The sequence below is a fragment of the Falco peregrinus genome, chromosome 7, assembly GCF_023634155.1.
Source record: "Falco peregrinus isolate bFalPer1 chromosome 7, bFalPer1.pri, whole genome shotgun sequence".
Classification (NCBI taxonomy): domain Eukaryota; kingdom Metazoa; phylum Chordata; class Aves; order Falconiformes; family Falconidae; genus Falco; species Falco peregrinus.
The window spans coordinates 19,479,968-19,503,382 of record NC_073727.1 but is presented as its reverse complement, the minus strand read 5'-3'; the positions used below and the strand labels follow the sequence as shown (position 1 = coordinate 19,503,382).

At 47.3% G+C, this 23,415-nt stretch overlaps 1 protein-coding gene and 1 long non-coding RNA gene across 2 annotated transcripts in view; one reads left to right on the top strand and one right to left on the bottom strand.

Moving 5' to 3' along the window:
- The first annotated feature begins 886 nt into the window (after positions 1-886).
- Positions 887-5,538, top strand: LOC114011927 (uncharacterized). Its single transcript, XR_003554071.2, has 3 exons — positions 887-1,077; positions 1,539-1,797; positions 5,127-5,538. It is a non-coding gene; the product is annotated as an uncharacterized LOC114011927 (long non-coding RNA).
- A 2,177-nt stretch (positions 5,539-7,715) lies between these two features.
- The window catches only part of FZD3 (frizzled class receptor 3), a 61,472-nt gene continuing 45,772 nt past the window's right edge, over positions 7,716-23,415 (bottom strand). Inside the window, exons 5-7 of the mRNA XM_055811093.1 lie at positions 15,450-15,598; positions 13,136-13,369; positions 7,716-12,444 (exon numbers count right to left, since the gene is read on the bottom strand). Of these exons, the coding sequence (XP_055667068.1) occupies positions 12,231-12,444; positions 13,136-13,369; positions 15,450-15,598 (597 nt within the window). The 3' untranslated portion in view covers positions 7,716-12,230. The remainder of the gene's footprint in view (positions 12,445-13,135; positions 13,370-15,449; positions 15,599-23,415) is intronic.

The window sequence follows — 23,415 nt, the reverse complement described above, 5'->3', positions numbered from 1 at the left end:
ACCCCCTCTGAGAACATAAGAGACGTGGGACACACCAGTCTGGAGAGGAAGGGACCAAAGTGGGGGCACACCGGCTTTTGGGGTGCAGCTCATGGCCGGAGATGCCAGACGGGCTGCGCTCCCTCCGGCCACAGCTGCTGTACTGGGCGCCCGCGGAACAGCTCGCAGCGGCAGGGATGTGTGCGCACGCGTGCTCTGTACAGCCCACGGGTGTGCCAGGGCGCGCTGGGCCAGGGTGGATCTGGGGTCCTCCCCTCCCCCTCCCCCTCCCCCTCCCTCTCCCCCTCCCTCTCTCTCTGCCTCACCTTCTCTCTCCCTCTCCCTCTCCCCCTCCCCCTCCCTCTCCCCCTCCCCCTTCCTCTCCCTCTCCCTCTCCCCCTCCCCCTCCCCCTCCCTCTCTCCCTCCCTCTCTCTCTGCCTCACCTTCCCTCTCCCTCTCCCCCTCCCCCTCCCTCTCCCCCTCCCTCTCCCTCTCCCTCCCCTCCCCTTCCCCACTGCTCCCTCAGGTATTTAGTGCAGCTCAGGTGGGTGATTAATGCAGTTCTGTAGAAGATTCAACTAAACATTAAGAGTTTGTGGCTTGCAGGAGGTGTCACCTCCCTGGGGCACTGCCGGAGGAGCTTTGCTCTGCTGAGCCCAGCAGCAGGATCCTGCTCAAAGGCCAACCAAGAATTCAGTAAAACCTGAAGAAAAATGATCCCAAAGGTGCAATGACAGCAGCCGGGTGGGGCTCTACACCCAGCCACGGTGGGGTCGCCCCAAAAATGGGGTTAAATCCCAACTTCCACCCTGAAGGAGGATCACCAGGAGACCCCACATGCTTTGATCCGCATTTCCCGTTTGCAGCTGGCTCCACTAATAGAATTTTTGTTTCTTCTGACAGAAAGTTGCAGAAGGAAATGCAGGTCATGGATGAGACCTGGAAAAGAGCCACAAGCGACAAAAGAGGAAAATTACGGATGGAATCAGTGGGAAACCAGAGGCACAAGCAAGCAGGCGTGCAGAGCCTGAGCATCAGCTTTGGCTCTGTTTTTCACCAGAGCAGGAGCAGCCGAGCGACCATGGGCAGCCTGGCAGGTAGGACCGAGCTTTCCAATGCCACCCTGTGTGTGCTGCAGATGTGAAGTGACATTTCAGATCCTGCTGGTAGCTTGCTCGGACTCAAAAAACCTCTTTTTTGACCAAATTCCCCATCCTGTTGGCTTTGGTTGCGCCATGTCTTTTCATGCACTCCCTTTGCTTCCCAGGAACAGGGATGTGGCTCTGGGATGATCAGGGTCCCTTTCCCTACCAACCCTTGTCCAAATTCAGTGGGGAGCTGCAGAAATTTCTCAAATATGAGGGATTCCCGTGTTTTCCCGCTATGACATGGTATGTTTGCCAGGTCTCGGGTCCAGAGTGGCAATGGCTGCTTTGTACAAGCGCACACTGAAGTGACACACTGGGGATGTCCCCTGGGGCTGCCCAAGGACCAGGGCAGGGACGCCTTTATAGGAAATTCTGCCTGTAACTGGTTTTTCTGGCATCATTTCCTCCAGCTCCAGGTGGTGGCTTGGACCCAGATAATCCACCGTCTTCAAAGGGACCAGTTGCTGCTGGGATCTCCCAGCGTGGTACAGGGAGCGGATCTGCAGAGATTATGAAGGCTTGAAATGTTCCTCCTGGCTATGGAGCACCCAGGTCCAGACAGACCTGCTCCAGACAGACAGACTGGGTGGAGCGAAGCCACCGAGCCCACCAAGGAGCAACTCCTCTCCATCGCCTGCCACCGAGGTGGCTCCCGGGTACCCAGAAGGGGTGAGTTTAATCTTTTTCACTCAATTTTAATCAGCTCATCAGTGACGGGCATTGACAGCGCAGACGGCTAAGAGGCTTATGTCTATTATTCCCAGAGGATTAGCCTTTTTGATCCGAGCAGAGGGAGGCTGTGTCCCAAGTCTTGCCGAGGGCATGCGTCATGCCAGAGATCGGCTGCAAAACCATCTCCCCCCTAGTTATTTGGCAGCACGAAAGCACTGCTCTCCATTTATTTGCACAGCCCGGGGGGCCGTCTCCTTCCTTCCAACTATACATCCAAAGAAATCCCACCACCACTCTGAGGGGCACAGTGATCCCATATGGGCCCTCTAGGATGGTGGGGCACCCTCCCAACAGCCTTGATGGGACCGTACGGGTATGTGGCCATGCTCATGTATCTGCACACGTGCCTTCAGGTGTGCATGCACCTGGAGGGTACTAAAATAGCAAAGCCTGGCCCTAAAAATGCTCAGGGGCAGTGGGATCCTGTCCCAAAAGCTTCTTGTCCACCTTTGATGCCCTGAAACGGTTTCTGGGATGCATGGGCACAGAGGGAGTTGGGTCGTGGTGGTGGGCTGAAATCCCCTGCGACAAGAAGTTTTGGGGAGCTGAAAATGGGGACGTGACTCTGCTCCCTCCTCCTTCGTGCTCATCTGGCACGAGCTGGGCTGCACCTGGGGGTGCCCTCGGGTGCCTGGGGTGTCGGGGAGATGCCCATCGCGGTGTCTTTGGTACCTGAAGTGTTGGGGACGCTCCCGTCACGCAGCCGTCCTCGCTGGGCCGTAGCTCCTCTGCCAGTGGGATTGCAGGTGTGTTGCTGCTGCCTTGAACAGTGCAAATAGTGTGACAAGGGACTTATCCCCAGCATCCCGTCTGAGGTTCCTTGGGGAGATGCTGGTCCTTCCCAGGGGGTAGGGCAGGGCTGGGGACATGGGACACCTCCCACAAGGTCAGAGATGGGACATTCCCCTGTGCTGCCCCCACCCCCCCTCCAGGGGAGGACACGGGGCAGAGGAGGGGACCGTGTGGTCCAGGAGCGTCAACCAGCACAAACCTCCCCTTTGCAGCCCCGGCAGGCACCGAGTCTGATGTGATTCCCGCACGTTTCGTGTTTCCCTGGCTCCCGCCGTGTCCCTACAAGCCACAGACGTTTTTGGCATCTGCAGGATCCCAGCTGCAGCGGGATCGGGTGATTCCCCCGGGGCCGCAGCCGTCACCCCTTCCCCGCCACCCTGCCCATGGCCGTGCCTCCCAGCCCTGCCCGTTTTGCTCCCAGTGCCACCAAGCCGCTGTGGCGGTGGGCCCCATCCTGCCTGTCACCCATCCATGTCCCAGCCAAGGCCACTTGGGCTACCGGTGTCAGCCCGGGGCTCGCACGCGCACGGGGTGGCACTGTTGCATCAGAAATCCCAGCTGGGCTCGGGGCGGCCCCGCAGCCCTGAGCTGGTGGCTCAGCCTCACCGGGATGAGGCCTCACATTTCCCCGGGACTTTTCCTTTTCCGGGGTGGTGGAGGGGTTTCTGCCCTGCGGCTGGGTGGGGAAGCCGCGGGGCGTCCTGCCGCACTGCCGCCAGCAGCAGCCGCCCGGGGGGCTGGGGGGGGCATCACCCGCTCAGGACCTCACACCGGATTAACGTCGCACCTTCTCCGGTAACACCCTGTAACCTGCCCGGTTTGGTCCCGCAACGCTCTTCACACCGCTCGGCAGCTCTGCAGGCCCGGGCTCGCGTCCTCACTCCCAGCAGGCGGGGGCTCAAGCTCTATTAGGGTCCCACGCTCCTTGCCATGAGCAGGAGCATCCCTCTGCCCTTGGGAGCATCCCTCCCAACCCACGAGCACCCGTTCATTCCCAAAAGCATCCCTCTCTCCTTGGCAGCATCCCTCCATCCCTGGGAGAATCTCTCTATTGCCATGAGCATCATTTCCTTCCCACAAGCATCCCTTCATCCTCAGGAGCATCCCTTCTTCTCTGTGAGCATCCCTCCATCCTCAGGAGCAGCCCTTCCTCCCTGTGAGCATCCCTCCATCCCCACAAGCATCCCACCTCAGGAGCAGCCGCCCCTCCCCGCACAGCAGAGCATCCTTCCTGCACCCAGGTTGCTCCAAGAGCTCTTTTACAAGGCTCCCAGTTCCCCACCATCCCAGGAGGGAGGAAAGGCCTTTCAGGATGGTTTATCCTTGGGGAAACAGGGCACGGGGAGCGGGCAAATGTTTTACAACGAGCTCTGCTTACAGCGGGAGCGGTGGAGGGAGAGGGCAGGGGCTCACCTGATGCCAGGGGTCGAGTCGAGCCCAGCCTCGGTCCTGGCTTTGGGCACACGGGGCAGCCCTTTGCCTGCTCCCGCACCTCCCTGACCCCGCTAATTTGATTAATGCAAAGCCCCTGGAGTTTGATGTTCTGCTGCTCAAGGGGGGGAACGGCGGTGGCCCCGTGAGGGTCACCAGGGCTGCCAGGGCAGCAGGGCTCCGCTCCCCTGGGCTTCAAGTGAAAATACAGACGTTTCGGTCTTGCCAGTCACAGCTTTTCCAGCAGCAGCTGCTCCAGACGGATCAAAATCTCTCCTGGCAGCTGGGGGGAGAAATGCCCCCGTGGACGGGTCAAGAGGGTCACTCACACGGCGCGACAGGGCGGTGGGGGCTGCTGGGGGGGCCCAGCACCTGTTAACGGCAGCAAAGCTCAGCACCTCCTCATTGCGCCGCTGCTAATTTATCACAGCTCCGGAGGCCGCCACGGCGAGGCCGTCACTCCAATTAGTGTTGTTGCCCTTCACCCTGCTCATGGGCTAACGAGGTTTGGCAGGATTTGGGCGTTTTGCTCACAGTTAAAGGCACCCGAAGACCAGAGTTAACCCTTCATCTGCCGAGCAGTGCCCAGGCAGCGCGGGGGGCTCACGTTTCGTTGGGCTGCTGCCAAGTTGGGGTCCCCCAGAGGAGCTCCAGGAGCTTTTCTGGACAACCAGGTGCTTCAAATTGCATTTAGGGAGCAACTTTTCAAGTGGCAAAAAAGATCGGCAATATAAAAACTGTTTCTTGTTTTCAGTGGGATCCAAATACTCGGTTAGTCCCAGATTTTATTGTTCTTCCACCAACTGGCACATCTCCAGTCCTGCTCCTTCCATGCATCGGTGCCACTATCCCCAAGGGCTTGGCAGCACCTCGTCCTTGGGGTTTGGGGACCGCCGTGAAAGCCCCACCCCACCACCATGCAAGGGAGAACAGGCATGAGGAGCCAGTTCCCCCCCCCAAAAAAAATAAAAAGTGAGGAGCAAGGTTACCTCCATCTAATCCCACTCTCTGCAGCCAAGCAGATGTTTCGTGCTTTTTGGCAGGGGCTGAGCCTTATCTGATGGCCGTGTTTCCACGGAAGAGGATCAGAGGACTTTGAAGGCACGGCAGGAGCTCAGCAGAGGTATGTTGGGGCTCGTCGCTTCTGACAGATTCCAGGTGGGATTTGTAGCTGGATTACGTCACAATTCAGGGCCTTAAGGGATTTTTTCAGCACGTTCTCCCAAAGGTAGGAACCCTCCGCACCAGTGCCGGGCCAACAAACACGAGCAGCAGTGGAGGATATGTCTATGCAAAACAAGATGGATTTAAAAGAAAGAAAACAAAGGATGTTTTGCAGATCCTAAGACAAGACAGTGAGAAATAAAGTCAATATCTGAGCCTCTGAGAACCAAAAATGCATCCAAACGCCCTTGTTTTCAGCAGGGCTGCAAAGCCGCGAGCAGACTGATGAACACTGGCCAGGACCCGCGTCCTCATGCTGCTTGTGCAGATCGATGTGAAATAAAACAATGCATCAGCTGCTCCTCTCACCTTTTAAATATTTTTGTATTTTTCATATTCTTACCTATTATTTTAGATTATAGTAACAATATTAAAATATCAAAAATATTACAAATATTTAACATCTTAAAATATTAGAAATAAAAAGATCTAAAATTATAAAAATATTCTATTACAGCAGCTTGGGAAGAGGCTGGCAACCATTTGGCACTGCCGAGCCTTCCTTCTTCAGCTTTCCCACCATTTCAGGTATCACGATACCGCCAGCTCGCCGAGCATCCACGCCACCCTCACCTGGGAGCCACTCTGGCCGCCCAGGAAACTCCCCCGAGGCAGCCGCGATGCAGGGCCAGTCGCCTCGAAATGCCTCGAAGCGCCGCAGGGGATGTTGCGGAGGCGATGTGATAAATGGGGGCGTGAGGCAAAGGGTCTCGGTGGAAGGTGGGATTTCATGAAACGTCACTGCAAAGAGATGGGCGAGGAGAAAGCGGCTTCCCCTGTGCCAAGCTGAAGCCCTCGGAGATGCCCCCATGGGGTAGAGGGGGAGCAGGAGATGCCAGCGGGACGCCGGGAGCGGGACGTGGGGGTTGGGAACAGGCGGTTGAACGCGCGCAGGCACCGAAACTGGAGACTGAATATCAATCAAACGTGCTTGGAGTATTATCACAAAAACCAGTCGGACCGGTAGTGAAGCATGTTTGAAACGTGGATCCCAGCACACAGTCATGCCAAAGGGTCGGTGGCCTCGTCCTGCTGCATGGGAGCAGCATTAAGCTAGCGACAGTGCCCAGAGAAAATGACTTTTTTTAAAAAGAACCCTCTTTTCCCACCTATTTTGTTTCAGTCTTTTGTTAACAAGGATTTCTCGGAGATTTTAATTCCTTGAAGATTTGTGCATAGCCAGATACTCTTCTCCCTTCAAACTGGTGAAGAAATCGCAATGAGGGCACGAGCTGGCCGGGCAGGGAGACAAAGCTGGACCCGAAACAGCAAACAGGGTGTTAAGGCGCATCAGGAATGCGACAGCGACTGAACTCGGCTGCCCGGGGCGGAGCAGGGGTCTGGGCTGCCCCTGCCTCCAGCTCCAACCGCATCTCCTCTCCCAGCTGCTCTTACTTCACGCTCCTACTGTCTTCATTGCCCGCAGGTCGTTAAAACTATCTTGAAAGAGTTTGAATTCAGGAAGGCTGGAGGAGAAGTGATATTGCCCCTTCTGTGCCCCCCGCCGTGGTGCAGGTCCTTACGGCAGGGTGGGCAGCTGCCTTCTACCTGTCCCGACCAGCTCCGTGAGTCCCCAGCGCATGGTAGCCACAGCCCTACCTCGGCTTTTCCCTACAAGTTTTCCGCAGCTGGCTGGCACCGCTGCGAGGGCTCTGCGGGTGCTGCAGTTGCAGCATCCTCAGGGAGGCCGATGTTTCCAGAGGGAGCCGCTCTGCTGAGGAGGCTGTGCAGGATGCGTGCGCGCACGGGCTGACTGCACATCTCCACGTGGCCTTGCAGGGCCTGCATCTTCACCAGCAGCTCCTCAAGTTTCATCCCCAAACCCAGTTATTTATCTTAATGAGACCCAAAACAGCACCGCCTGCTAAAACAGCACCATCTGTGATTATTAAAACTAGTTGTTTTATCACCAGTCATGCGAGACTCGCAGCATACGGCTTCCCAAACCAAAATAACCACGTATCCGCTCAAATGCCAGACAGCTACTTAAAATAAAATAAGTCATCCTGTTCTCTGGTTTGGTTCGGCAATAAAAAACCCAGCACAAAACCCCAACCACCCCCGTGCTGCCGCTCCCCAACCCGGCCGCCCTTCATTAGCGCGCTCGCCTCTTTGCTCGCGAAGTGCCGATGGCTGGAGGGGTCTGCTGCTCGTAAAAGGGTGGAACAAACCGGAGCCCCAGGTCAGCGGAGAGCTTTGTGTTTGCTGGAAGGGTGCCCGGCGGCCACGAGTACAGATGCTGGGGAAAGATCAAGCCTAGGAAATATTTCTTCAAATTCAGAGAGACACTACCCAGAGTAAAATTTAATATTGTACTCTTAGCTGCCTCTGAACTAGGTTTTTAAGGGGGGGTAGGGTGGGGTGTAGGAGGGGTTGCAAGCCTGTTGACGAAGAGACTAGGAATTTTTCCATCATTTTATTAAAAACTTTTAAAGGTCTAAAATGAAAATGTACACCTACTACAATATAATGTTTGTACAACTCACAGTTAAAGTGCTAAAAATTAAATGTTACAAAACCAACACTGGACTACTGTAAACAAGTCTACCAAGAGCCGAGTGCAAGTCAAGTCAGCTACAGTCGGGCACTACCCCATGCTAACGGCCACGTGCACCCTCTGTGTACAGGTCTCACGAACACGAAAGCTTCTTCCTCTCCTGGTCAGGAACGGAGGAAACCACAACAGGAACGCCAGCGTGTCAAGGGGAAGCACTGTAAGAGGCGGCAATGCCGTTACATGCCCCGAGTTCCCCAGCACGTGCACCCGACAGCCGCTCGTGACAGGCAAGAACCGCGTACAACATCCTGCCTCAGGTGAAAATAAATCCCGATCCCATTAGAAAAGAAGCACGTTGGGACAGGAGTGGGATTTCACATTCAAGGCAACGTTTTGCTGTTCAAGGTGAACCTTGGGATGTCTCCCGGGGGGCCGCTCCGCTCTGCTCCCTGGTTTCACCCTAGAGCTGGGGCTGCCCGCTCCCCACTGCCGTCGGTTTTTAGGGGTCCTCAGCCCCTGGAGCTGGGGATGGCTCCCCTGGAAGGGTGGGAACTGCTCTAAGGGCTGGTCCCAGCTCGTCTGGCTCCTGTGGTCTCCCTGTGCCCCTTCCGAGGGGTCTTCTCTCCCCTCCTTGCTGGAATGACTCGGCCGCCACGTTCGGTTTGGCTGTGGCTGGATTTCAGCCCTGCGCTTACCCCCAACCCCGGGTACAGCTCCTATCTACAGCTTCCGCAGCAAAACTGAGGTCTAAGCACTACGGAAAGGGCGAGCACTTTAGAGCAGGCAAAGAAATTTACAACTAAAAGAGGCTTTTTGCTGCTGTTGGATTGTTTTAAGCTTTAAAAAGACGAGCGCTACCAATCCAATGGGAGAGCGGCTGCACGTGGTCCCGAGCCAGCCTTTTCCATGCAACACGGCCGCATCGCTGACATGCGGTGTTTCACTGAACGACGACGGCTACGAAGGGATGAAGAAGGAACGTCACAAACTCGGGGGCATCTGTTGCCAGCGGCAATCGGGCCAATGTCTGTATTGCCCAGATGCCCCCAGCCACCTCCTGCTTCACCCGGGCAGGACGGAAAGGCGTTGGAGCAAAGCACACTGTGCCACGTTGCTTCCTGCCAAGGGACCAATGCGTTGGCAACGGGATAAAGCAGGAGATTCAGTTCCCTGGGAATCCTGGGAATAAGAAGCCGTGGATTTTACGGCAAGCTTTGATATTGCCATCTTACAAAGCAGTATTTTGGGGCTTCAGTCACAATATGTGTAGGGTGGAGATACATTAACCTGCCCCGGGGACAAGCTGGAGAAAACGGGCTATGTACAACTTCTCCGCCTGCTCCAAAGAGAGGGCCAGGCTGGCAGCAGCACGCGGCTGCTGGGGAGGGACAAAGCGCTGCTGTTAAGTCACGAGGAACGCGTGTTCAGCTACAGGTACGTGAGGTCAGCTGAAGCCCAAAGCAACCGGAGTGTTTCAGTAACTGCAGAACTGCCATCCTGGGCGGGGGATTCAGCTCCGGGGGAATTTAAAGATTGGCACCAGTCCCAGAAACCCAAGCTCTCGGCAGTTAGCTGGGGGTGCCAGATAGGAAAGCACCCCAAAAACATGCCTAGGTACCCTCGCTAGAAACGGCAGCTGAGCTGCATCCAAACTCAGACACACTTCAGAGCCCTCAAGGTTTGATGATCTGGGAGCTGAACCCCCACGAGTGCCCCAGCTGGGGAACTGCATCAGGGCCGCAGCAATCTTAAACATGAAACCTGAAAGGATCATTGGCAAACGGCTCTGAAATCCTGGGAAGGAATGCTTTGCAGAAATAGAGAGCAGCATGCTAATTCAGGTGTTGAAGATAAAAGGGTGTGGGATTACAGGGGTAGGGAGGGCAAAAATCCCAGCCAGAATTTGAGAATTACATTTTAATCATGTCTGGGGTGACTGGAGTTTGTCCCTCACATGCAGTATACATGAGCAAGGAACAGCTCAGGTATTCTCATGTGGAAACAACATGGAGACTAAATCTCACCAATTAACAAAATTTCAAGCAGGATATATTTCAAACCTCCATCATCATTCCCCTCCCTGACTCTACACAATTCAATGCATACAACTTCAAAAAAAAAAAAAAAAAAAAAGGTACTGGAAATGGAGCTGAGAAGATCAACACAAACATTTGAGATTATTTAGTTCAGTTATAGCGTTTAGGAAAACTCAGCTGTCCGGCTCCCTTTGCAGATTCAGATTCCCAAAACTACCAACCCTTTGAAGCAGCAAGTTATTTAGAAGATGAATTTGAAACTAAAACAGGGATCCACCTTTGTGGCTTACAGGGAACTGTGGTTCCTCCAGTTTAAGTCACTCAAAGACTTTTCATACCCATCTGCTTTGAAAGAGGTGATCTAGCATGAAACAGCTAGATCTAGGTGATCTAGGTGAAACAGCTCCCGGGGCTGTTTGCTGAGCAAAGGGCAAAGCAGAGTGTGCTCTGCCCCAGGGCGGTTGGTGCAGCAACCTCCTTCTCTGGATTTACAATAAAGAGAGGTGTGGAGTTGTTGCTATGCTTTGTTATTCCACGTTGGGTTTGGTTTGTGCTTCTCCTTTGGAGCAAAAGTCTGGTGGAAGCAAGAAAGACAATTTACGGTAAACGTATTTCTAAGACATGGTGACTCGCAGGGCAGCGTTTGATTTCGGAGAGCACACGGTTTTTGCTGTTGTGTCATCAGCTACAATTAAAATGAGTAATTGTAGTGCAGCTCCGTTTCTGCTGTTTGCACCGCGGGTTGTTGCCCTATTCCTGCCCTTGAGGTTGTGCCATCTACGCGTGTACGAAGGCTTTTCAACATGCCTCCAACAGGTCAAAAAGGGAATTATGTAAGGACAATGAAAAAAAAGTATTAATTTCCCAGCAATGATCTCTAGTAATTACTGAGGTAGGTTTAAATGCAATCAGTGTTTCCTCATGCTGAATGAATCTTACAGCAGATGCTTTGGAAGATCTACTGCACCGCCTGAGACATGCCTTGACTTTTTGCCTGCAGTGTCAACAAAGACCTTCTGTACCCCAACAGATGATTTACACACAAAAAAAGCCCAAACTGAGAACTCTCTACTGTGAATCTGTAGTAGGGAATAAAAAGAACCTACAAAAGAGGTCGATCAGTAATGCAAGCTCCTTGGCCGGGGAGGAGCTGACCATTTACAGTGGACACCTGTCTCCTCCCCTCAGGACAGCAATGGTGGGTTTCTGGCTGCTGCGCCCTGCTCCTTCCCCACTTGCGGGCACCTCCTGCTTCCGTTTCTCCCACTCATTTCTCAATTCTTGCTCCCCGCTTGCTCAGCACAAAGAGAATCCTCCCCCCAAAATCACCATGAGGAAGGCAGGCCATCCCTGATTGAACTCCTCCTGTCCGCTTTGGCCTCAGCCCTCCTCGCCCAGGTTATGGGCTTTGTAAACAGGCTTTGTTCTGTCTGTAAGGAAAAGGCTGTACAGTCCGGTCTGGGCAACAAATTCAGCTTTTCTATTTTTTTTTTTTTTTTTTAAATAGATCAGGAACAAGTGATCTCAGCTTTTGTACATTAATCTAAAAAATAAGTGGCTGAATATTATCTAGGTAACTGGTTTTAAAATTGATCTCTTCCTACATAAATTGTAAACAAGTAGAAAATTTAAATAGTCTTTTGTAAAAAAGCAAGGACAATACATGTTATAAAAAAATCACTCTTCCCTGCCTCTCTTCCCCCACCCTCCCTCCCCATCCCAACAACTGAGCCTGAACAGCTCTGGTAAGAGCTGGTGATCCTCAGTGGAGTTTCCTTTCTTTTCCTTCTCCAAAACGCTCATTCCTGTGTTGCATTTCCAGTGTATTCATTAAAAAATGCCTGCCGGTCCACACAGCTGTCCTTTGTACAGCATTTAGCATGCGTCCCCTCCCCCTGTGCTCGATGAGAACAAGTATCAGTTTGTTATCTAATCAGAGAGGTGCACGGAGGAATTCCTTCAATATTCAAGAGTTCCCTCATGCCTGAAAAGAAAAAAATCTCAGCGTGACCCTGCCAGCGAGTTCTCGAGGGTAACACCTACTGGCATGCAGAGCCATCGGAGGGAAGGGGAGATTTTTTGTTCAACAAAGAATAAGAAATTCAGCAATGGTGTCTGATGAGTAACAGTTATCGAATAAATAATTACCTACAGATAAGTTCAAATGAGGCAACCAGCTTTTTACTCAATAATTCATGATTGCTGAACACTCTAGCTCTGATGCAAGGACAAGAGCAGTGGCTTCAACACGAAGAAGCCAGTTTCGGCTTCCCAATGCACAAAATCAGCACCTGATGAGAGGCATGATAATACTGAGCATTATCACATCACTGAGGAAGGGACAGCAAGACGTGCAACCACTTCAGCTCCTCCTTTCCAACAAAAGCAGCTCATGCGCTGGTGCCATCCTCTTCAATAACACGGTTCATGCTGGTCCCGTGCGTGATGTGTGTCATTGGGTTGCTGCTGAGATCCCTGATGCTGCTGTGACGTGACTGTTCATTAAGCCGATGAGAACTGCTATGCCTGGAATGATCAGTCAGTCGTGACATGCTGCCATGAGGTAGTCTTTCTTCTACGCCTCTGTAGCTGCAGGGAGTGTACCTAATTTATAAAAATACAGGACAATTATTACAATCGTTACTGCCACAGTCATGAAAGAATGTAAATAAATCTTGGTGCATGTGTGTCCGCATGCACAAACCCTCTACTTTTGTGAAAAAAAATCCTTCTCTGTTTAGCCCAGTCATTTAGCTTATACAGCCCCAGGCAAATTGTTTCAACTCCTTATGCAGCTCGATTCTTACTACAGCGCTATGTATAGTATTGATAATTAGGTGAGTAAAATACTCAATGATAAATTATGTTATAAACCTTAACTGCACCTCAAGTGAGAGCGGGTAACTTTTATTATTGTATACTTCAGCAGGGCTAGGACTATTTACAGAAGCAAAATCAATTTACACACAGACAAAAGCAGGCACAAAGACACAAAGCTGACTTTAGGACAGATCTGTTTTCCCGTGCGCTGCAATGATGTAACGCAGATCACTGCCTTTGTAGGAAAACCGGCACTGAACACATGCACGCCCTGTAATTCATGAAGACTAGTGTGGACTCTGAAAACATCAGGATAATTTTTTTTCTTTTCAATCCAGCCATAACAGGGAAAGGAGCTGCAATCAGAGAAAGTAAATATCAGCCCAACTTCCAGTTTTAGCAACATGATGGCCAAATACATGGCTGGCAGAGGCTTGTCCCATTTTCTACAAGATTTTAAAAAGCAGAAATGTACCGGCCATCACGTGATCGGTGCAGGCTGCCGTGGTAGCTGCTCACTTTGCTGTGGACACTGCCTGCCTTGCTCCTTTGGTCGTCCATCATCGCCAGCTGGGTAGAGGAGGCGTGAGTCGAGGTGCCCTGGGTAGAAGTGCCTCTCGACTTTCGGATGATGGGGGTGTTGGGGTCTCTCAGAAGAGACTGAGCAAAGTCTGGCTCTTGCAGCACTTGACGACTTTCATTTACAACTCTGAACAAGACATGCAATTTGAATAGTTAACATTAATGACTGCAGTATAAAAGCAATTGCAGTAATAGCACTAACTATTTTACAAACAGAACAGACAAATATTACAGCTTGGCAAATAAGACCATCTATTTACACTATAATGTCTCTATTTGCTTAATTCTGAAGCACCTCTACATTTGGATATTTTAGCAAAGTGCACATTCTTGAATCCTTCCCTCTCACAGACTCACAGAGTGGTTTGGGTGGGAAGGGACCTTAAAGACCATCCAGTTCCCACCCCCCACCACGGGCAGGGACCCCTCCCCCCAGCCCAGGCTGCCCCCAGCCCCGTCCAGCCTGGCCTTGAGCACTGCCAGGGATGGGGCACCCACAGCTGCTCTGGGCAGCCTGGGCCAGCGCCTCGCTGCCCTCACAGGGAAGAATTTCTTCCTAATAGCCCCTGTATCTGATCCTCTAGCCTAGACATGTGGAATAATTGCAGTGTGTTTGCTTATGGCCTTAGTTTGTGAATATTGTTACAAGCAAAGTCCTTGGGACAGCGCTGTGACTTGGCAAGCTCAGATTACCTGGGAAACTGCCTCTTGGGGAACACGGGAAGCTGTTTCCTCACTCAAAAGAGCATTTAACATCTGGATTAAAACTGGCAGCAGGAGAATACCAGATGAAATACAACACATGCGATAATGCCTAAGCAACTGGCCTGTAGCCCTTAGATCACTGGTTACAGCAGTCTCACAGCTCCTGTTTGCTGAAATCCCTTGCTGGGAAGGGGGCACGCACTTGGCCGCTCTAGCATAGCATGATGAAAGGAGGTGCTATCACATCCTCTACATTCCTTTTTTTTTTTTTTGTTTTTTGTTTAAATCTCTTCTTTGTGGGGAGGTCTTCTCCTCCCTTCCCTTCCCTATATTAATATATTCTTTCACGTTCTGTTTCCTGTGCCTGGCTAGCTTCTCTTGATTTTCTTGGTCACAGAGGATCAACAGGCTACCTGAGGAAGGAGGTTTGTATTGCCTCTGCCTCTTACTGCTCAGTGAAAAAACAAAAAGGAATCTGGCTCCAGGCAGATGTGTTGTGCACGGGGGCTCCTCTGCTGCCTGGCTGCACCAGGAGAGAGGATGGCACTTTCAGGAGCCATCCAGCTAACCTGGAGATCGCCAGTCCTGTAAAATAACTTCCTCTGCCTTCGTGAACTCTTCCTGTCCTCTACCCACCAAACTAGTACGTCATCTCTATGTAAGTATGTACATGTATTAAAATCATATTAAGTTGTTATTAACCCCACGCATATCTTAGTAGGTTATCTTTTGAATAAAGAAAAATATGCTGCAACTTTACAGAAGGTAATTTTACCGTAGCCTCAGCAGAAGGCCAGTTCTGCTAAGGATGGACAAGTCAAAGTCATGGAGTAATCACTTAAAGGCTTGCTGTATTTGTGGATCTATTTTGAACCATCTACTTAAAAGACAATATTTATGATTATGAAAGCAGCTATTCATAGCTATTACAAAGTCATATAGATTGTCTCTTAGTCTAAATTGATTTCAACCCTACAGAAGCTATAAGATGTTGTCATTTTATCAAATTGTAATGTGGCACTAATACATAAAGGAAGATTAAAAGCAGAGACAATTACTGTTAACCACAATCACAGTGAAAAGAACTTACGTTTAATTTCAATTTAAAGGTCTGATTCAATTGACTAGCTAAGCATGTTTATTAAAAAAAACCCTTTCCATTCTACCTCTCAGTAAGTGGCAGAGAAGTTGTAGCATTCAACTGAAATCTAATTTTTACTGAAAAAAAAATTTTGGAGGAAACAGATGGGGCAATGTCAATTTGATTCTGGGACCAAAGAGTAATTACGGAAAAATAAGCGACAATTCTTCAAGGGTTTTTCGAACTCTTGCTTGCCTTGTCCTTCCTTGCTATAGTGAGAGATCTCTAAGAAAACTGCCCCTAGCTGTTCCTATCTTTGCCTCCATGAAAAACCAACCAAAATACTCTTACAGGACTACAAGGGGAGAGGAGATTATTTGCCACTATTCAACCAGTTCACCTATTCAGTATCAATACGCACTCTTTTTTCCTGCGTCCATGGAAAAAGCTAGCCCACTCAAAACAGGTCTTTTTGCTTCCAACCCAGAAGACAGAGGGTATCCCAACAACCAAAGCCATGAGATACTTCATAAGAAAGAGAATCAAATCTGGACGACTCATCTGAGTGACCTAGAGAGAAAAAAAAGAGAAAAGAAGATTATACAGCCCATCATAGTTCACTACTCCATTTATTAACTCATTTAAAACAACTGTCTCTGCCTTGAGCCAAAGTAAACATCAACAGGGCTCCTTTGTTTCATGGCTCCAGGGAGCATGACTGAGTGTGTTGTGTAGGCCACTGTCAAGTAAAACAAAAGATTCAACTGCTGTGAGGTCTTGGCCTTGATTTGTATTTCTGGTCTTTTGTCTGTGCCCTGAATAATTGTGAAATATTTTCTCATCTATAAATTGTGAAGACATGTTGCTTTGATGGAATTAACCTGTATAAAACCAGGGGCTACATTCGCTGTTGGGAGAAATCCCAGTGAAATGCTTCATGGGATGGTCAATGCTGATCCTTTATTCCTTAGCCTTTGGTGGAGGGTTATACCCATAGCTTCCCTCCCTTAGGAATTTGAGGTATCAGCAAGGTGCAGCTGCCTGATTCTTGCTGACCCAGCAAAACCTTTACCTCTCCCCATTTCTTCAGGGAGATCAACTGAATCTGAGAAAGCTCATGAGGTCTCTTTTTGCCAAGATTTTGATATACAAAGGGTTTGTTTGGAAAAGATGCAGAGGAGATACAAAGACAGTATTTCCAGGAAAGTCTGTAAGGTCGTTTTAAAAGAGATAGGCATCCAGGCACTCTCTTGAATCAGTGACCCAGCTCAAAACCTGAACCATCAAGGACAGAGGACTTCAAGTGCAAACCTGAAAGATACTACCATCTTCTTACAAGAAGGCTGTAGAGGAAAGGAATTAACTTGTTCTGGTGTAATTTAAGTAGTCTGTAAGCATTTGCGTGACTCTCACTCATACTGTGACCACGGAAGGCACTCCAGATCTCAAACATCCACTGGCCATTAAATGACTTGGGGTGTAGGAAGAGGTTCCCTGCTTTTCATCCCAGCTGAGGGACAGCTGGTCGGAAAACCTAAATGAGGGATCAGTCAAAAGGCTCATCACAGTCAGTAGCCAGGGAAGACAATAAAACTGATCACAACAAGGCTGAGTTTCAAGCCAGGGGAACACTGTTCCGTAAGGTAACAGTGAGACTGAAATACTTAGTATAGTTCCAGGAATTCAGTTTGAATCCATCTTCCTGGCAAGCAGAGGGGTATAGGGAGGGGCTAGCAGGATTTCAGGGAACAGACAGCCTATCTTGCAAGAAGCTTGTCTGGCCTAGAAACACTCCAAGGTGTGGAAAAAAAAATATTGCTCTATAACACAAATTATCTAAACACTGAAATGTTGGAAAAATGCACCTATGAGTATTTAAGCTAAGCAATACGAAAGAAATATGATGGCATCAGCCATGAAGAAATGCCATCCTTACAGCAGCATGATTTTGGAATAGCTTTTAAACAAGAATTGTGAGGACGGGCACCTCTTAAGGTTGAGTGTTACCAGTTTATGAAAGATGTTGACAGTGTCAGTCAGAGCTTCACTCTGATCCTACAAGCCTGTATTAACATAGAAACACGTATACAATCCCCTAAAACAACATCAAGAACCATTCCCCCTGCCTTCCCAAACTGAAAATCTGAATTCACTGTAGTCACTGTGTCAAGATGATTTTCATGTCCCATGATTTTCCAACCATATAATGCTAAGGGGAAGCACAGCTTCTATACGGACCAGTGAAAATATAGCAACCACTATTTTAGTAGTTTGTATTATTACACTTTTAAAAAATCCTATCACCATTGTAGATGGAAAATAAGAATTTAAGTATCTTGCCCAAAATCACACAGTGCAACTGTGGCAGGCTAGAACATGACAAGAATTCAGGACTATTGATATTGGTCTTCAGTAAGTACGTGCCCATCTTTCAAATAAATATAGAAACATAATGAGCATTATTCTGAGATGTTTCATCTTCGTACAAAGTGGAATCAAGGCTCTCCCCATGTCCGTTCTTTCCTTAGCACTGCTTAGTGTGCTTTCCACCCATCTCTGCCCCAGGGAGAAATAATGTTGAAGGGTCTTTGACAATACAACGGACCATCCTAGGCTTGCAACCATTTAACCATGCAAAACAAGTCTGAAGGCTTTCTAGGTGCTCTTGTAGTCAACCTGTGAGATTCCACTCAAGAAAAAAAATAATTAACAATTACCCAATAAAAAAATATCCCGCAAAATTAAGCTCTCAAAAATTAACCTTATTATCTCATTTCATAAAGTGCAAATGTGGCATGAAGTGGAATAATGGTGAAATTCATCACTTCTTAATGAAGGTAATATTCAGGTAAATTTTTATATTTACATACAGTGCTTGTCCACTGGGCCAAGTCTCCCCTGGCGTAACTACCAGCCTGAAGGGAATTTAAATTTGATTCTTGCATTAAGAATAAAACAACAGTTCTAGTGCTAAAGCCTTCAGTTGCTCACTGTACTGCAGGACACCTTTATTTTATTGACCGAGTCATACTGCTTTATGCTAGAGCCAACAGAAATCAGGTGCTGTGATGTGTAATATTGCTGTTACCGAATATATTACAAATCCCTATTGCACTAAGTAAATTATATTACTTCCATGAAGATATTACAATAAATCACTTGGTATCAAAAATTCTGGCTCAACATATTCATGCTGGGTCCTATAAATAACTCCAAGCAAAAATAAAAATAAATATATACAACAAATACTTTCAGGTGAAAGGAAGAACATGACACTCTTTGGCAAAGCAAGTTATTAAACATCATTACATACATTTCTTGAAAAGAAGCCTCTGTGCACAAAGCAAGCAATTCAAGTAGTAACACATACTAGACTTACTGATCATTCATACTAAAGTGACTGCACCTGTTTTAAACAGCATATACCTGTGGATTATGAGACATTCATAATAATTAATACAGGGAAAATAACGCTTGAAATTACTATTCCAGGCTTATAAAACTGAAAATACCAGCTGTTTAAACCCAAAGCCTCCAAGCCCCTTTCCCAGAAGCATGGCAGTCATGCAGCTCCAAGCCCAAAACACTGCCATTTTCTTTCATTACGACAGAGAAGAGGCAGCACAGTTTTTAAAAACAGTAAAACTATGCAAAAGGTTACTTGTGTTCACCCTCAAAACTTACATCCAGATGTTCACTTCTCCTATACCGCCTGGCTATTTAGGAGGGGCGAAAAACACACCAGCCAAGTATTGCAGACTTGAACATGGTTAGATTATATTCACAGTATATTAAATTATAATTTGACCTGGAATACCCGAACTTCACACACCACTTTAGTCAAATGCAAAATATTTTTCAAAAGCATCTGTTAACGTTATCTGCTTTGCTACACAACCACAGCATTGATAGTTCTAGAAATAAGGGTCCTTATTTATAGTAAATTGCCAGCAGTGTGTTTAATATTGAAACTGTTTGAGTAGCACTTCTGCTATTTTAAAACCATTTTTTATATACTCTCAGCTTCTAAAGCCCAGCTTGCCTGTTACCATTTATGCCTCCTGCTGAGAAAATGCAGGTAATTAGGACTACTGAGGCAAGTATGGGTCAGCTGAAGCAACAATGGCAGCAATTCCAGCACTACAGAATCACTTGCTCTTCCTTTTCTCGATGAATTCATTGTGTAGGACCCAAACTCTTCCAGAAGTTTCCAACTTCAACAAATAAAACCTCAATAACTCTCTGGGGAAGTACTTAGAAAAAAAGCTGCTGCTGTAATATTGTCCACACTTCTAAAATAATCAGCATCTTAATTTTTACAACTTGTCTCAGTTGAACGACTAGAAGGGGAGACAAAACGCTTCGCTAAATACAAGACTTCTTTAAAACCACATGACAACTACATGTGTAACCACTTTTGAAGACAAAGTGAAAACTGCCCAAGATGCCCAGTTTTCTTGGACAGAGACGACGATGCAGGGAATATATAATGCGGTCCTAGGTGCTGCTAGAAGACCGCCCTCCCATGACTGCAGAGATTAAATTTTTCTCCTCTTCTCCAGACTGTTAGATGAGCTTTCTTTGATTCTTTGCAGAAAGCCTTTTGCAAACTTAAGGTAAGAGAGAAGCCATCCAAATTCTGGGTATAACAAAAATGAAGAAAAATGGGCAGACTGATTAATCGACAAATGAGACACTCGGGTCTCTGATGCCATCCATGCTTATGTAATAAGGTCACTTGATGCACTTTCCATCTCTGTTTTCAAAAATTCAGAATATAAGCAAGTATGTTCGAACTTAAACAAATGTAAACTTCTTTAAGCTGTATTTGGGCCCTCACTCCTTCAAATGAGGATACTGGGAAACATCTAAAGAAACTATGTATTTATTGTTCTTTCTAACAGATTATTTCAACTCTGAGTGAAAAACAGCTGCAATTTTAAAACTGAAGTGTGGTGGAATATACAGTGGAAATTGGTAGATGGCAAGAAAACAAAGATAAGTTTTTCTTTTAAAATTGTATTATCAGAGAAAATGTCTCTCCAGTAAGAAGTTTCCAAAGAAAATGTGGCAGTTCTTTTATAACAACAACAACAAAATGTGTAAACTTACACCATTGATGCTGTTTGCCACACATATCAAAGTTTATTTAAGGACTGTTGTGGTTTAACCCCAGTCCACAACTAAGAAGAAAACTAACTCTATCCGAAACCAGAACAAAGAAATATCCCTGAAAGCTGTACTGACATAACTGAAAGGAGGAGAAGAAACTGAAATGCAGTTACTAAGAATTTAAAATATATTTTCATCTCGTTATTTTTCTACAAAACCCTTCACAGCTGCTGACTTAAGCTGAGCTCCATATAACTACTCATAACGAATACTGTAATAACAAGGAGTAAAAATCACTAATGTAAACTCTCTATGCAGAATTTCCTCTTCTTTTATAGAATTACAATGCAAGCAAAGCACTGCTAATAGCTATTATGTCATGATTTACCCAGGAGATAGGCTGTTCAATATCATAAATAGCACACTCTTGGTGGCATAAGAAAAAAATGAACCTAAGAAATACAGTCCCTTATTGTTGTGCTTTGATAAGTGCTTGGTATGTAGCTTCTGAAGCTACAATTAAAGATTTAAGACTATTTTAGCAAGGTATGTTAAAGATGTTCTTTGTTACATTTTTGGGTTACAATACATTATTGATATACTGCGATAATTTTCAAATAGTAACACACTACATCCCTCTACCCTTCCAGCAGAGATGTTGGACATCCTCATGCCCTCACCCCAATGGTTTAAGCACTGAAGGGGTTTTAGATATTCAGCTTGCAAAGTAGGGATCTAAAGTGGTAGCTGATCACAAAATACCCTCTGCCACTGCAGCACCATCAAGTTCACCTTAGCTGTCTATTTTAGGATCTCAATGTTAACTGCAGATTACACGTTACAGTAATTTCCCTTGAAATCAGTTCTGCATGAGCACTAACTTCAACTTTCCGTGCTGTTCTGCAAGTAATCCAACTTGTGAAACACTAATAAAAAGTCCCAACGTGCATCTAAAAATAGAGGGTGAACACTGTTTCAGCTATAAAATAACAGCTCTCAAATGCTATTACTTTCTTGGCACAGATGGAGAAGCACAAATCCCATTAGAAAAGCGTTCCCTTTAATATTAGAGCTTGAGTTCCACTGCAGATGCCGCCAGTGAGGAAAAACTCTCTTAAAATGAACACAGTTTAGGCCTGCTACACTCACGTTATCAGCTGAAACAATAACTGTGAACATCTAAGTTATTTAATTTAGTAATTTCTTCTGTCTCCCACTTGGCATCATTGCCAGACCCTTCTTTACGTCTGCTAACCTCAGAGCTCCCCTCATTATCATGTATCAAAGGCTTTCAAAAAATCTCTGATATATTGGCAAGCCACTGACTCAAACCTAGAGACACGACAGATCTCCTCTGGGCCTTAAAAACTATGATAATACCTTTCTTTTTAGATAAAAGCCTGTCTTACAAGCACGCTGGTCTGCTCTGAACGTCAGGAACTGCCTTTCTGTAAGGGCAGACAGTGTCAGGGAAGCAGAGACCAGAAGGCAGCCAGTGGTGATGTCCTTCAAGATGAGAACCTCTCCTAGAGGAAAGACAATACTGGTGGTGATTCTCCATTTTCCTTCATACCAGACTGCTTTCCCCGAGATGCAAGAAGGGCTCATGCACTCTAGCAACATGACAACTTGGCAATTTAGCAAAGCTGGCACGAATCAGTTAGCGTCCTTCTTGAGCGACAGCCTGTTCATTGTGCATCGTGTTGGACCTGCCGCAAAAGCAGCCCCCTACGAAGACATGATCGGAAAGCCTTGACAGGCTTCATGCAGACACCTGGGCAAACACCAGACTGCACAGATCTAAGTCCCTGAACTGAAGCTGTCTCGCCATGCAGCTCTAGGCCTTCAGAGGTGTTCAGCTAACAAGAAAAAGTAGGCAGCGAGATGTAGATGCAGGAGCTTGGGTTGTGTGCTCTACACTCCACTCTACTCTGTTCAGACACGTCTCGCGAGCTGCACAGGCACCAATGTTTCACCTAGTGAAGACCAACAAACAAGTTCTGTCAGATACAAAGATTGCATATGCGATAGCGAGATTTCTCTAACCCATTTTTTCCTCCCATCTGCTGGGGTGGCGTAGCAGCTGGGTTGGTACAGATCAAACAGAAATGTACTTTCCTTAGTGAATACAAAGACTTTAGTTTGAATGTATTGTTTCCTTACTGAAACACACAGTGGCAGGTGTTCAGAAAGGAGGTTAAAAACATCAATTTCAGCATTCCTCCAGGGAAAAACAATGCTTCTTTGCAGGCACACTGTTAATTTAAGATGCTTATATAACTAATTTCTGAATATTTTCCCCTTCTGCCCCTGAACGATCAATCACAGCTGCTTTTCAGTGACACAGACAGTGGCCTCTTCCCACTAAAACATATGAAATGGCAAATTAATGAGCTTGCTGCGAATGTGAAGTGAAAGCACAAACACAACACCTGTCCCCCTCCTTTGGGGCACGGTTCCACAATAATGCTGGTCATTTGATATTTCCCTAAGGATAAAAAGCAATGAAATTCAAATTAACCCATCCTTTTGTTGAAAATGGGAGAAGTGGGGAAAAGACCAGAGGGAATCTGATCCAACAGTCTCACTTTCATAACTATTTCCATCACTGTCATTGCTTTGAAACTTAGAATATTATACTCATACTGCTCATTTCCCAGTAAAATGTAGCATTGTAAAATAAAATTATTTTTCCAGGTTATTAAAATCCTGCAACTTGCTTGTTTTACTCTTATCCAACAAGCAAATCCATGCAACCATTCTAGCTACCAGGCTGCACAAACTGAAGAATTGAGAAACTACAAGCACCTGGAAAAAAGGTAATGGCTAGCCTGATTTAGCCTGCACTTAACACCTAATGACAAAGCCAACACATGCTGCAGGAGCTTCAGAATAGCTCAAGTCTGTGTGAAACAGTCTCAACAGGATCAGAAGACTTCTCTGCATCCCAAAGAAACAAAAGGAAACTCTTCTGGCTCTAAACACCAAAAGCCACGTGGCTCAGGAGATACCCAGACTGTTACGAGCAGAGTAAATATGGCCGTTCAGACCCCTGGATTTTCTCACCTGGGAACATGGATGCTCTTTGTTTCATGCTTTCACAGTCACACTCTCCTCAGCCACAGGAACATGAAAGCACCATGCATTAACTTTGCCCATTGGCTCACATTAAAACAACTAAATAGTCAGAACAATTACGAAAAAGCATTACTAACCATTCTCCAGACTTACTGAACTACCGAGTAGCTATATACCCTGAGTGGAAATTAAAGCAA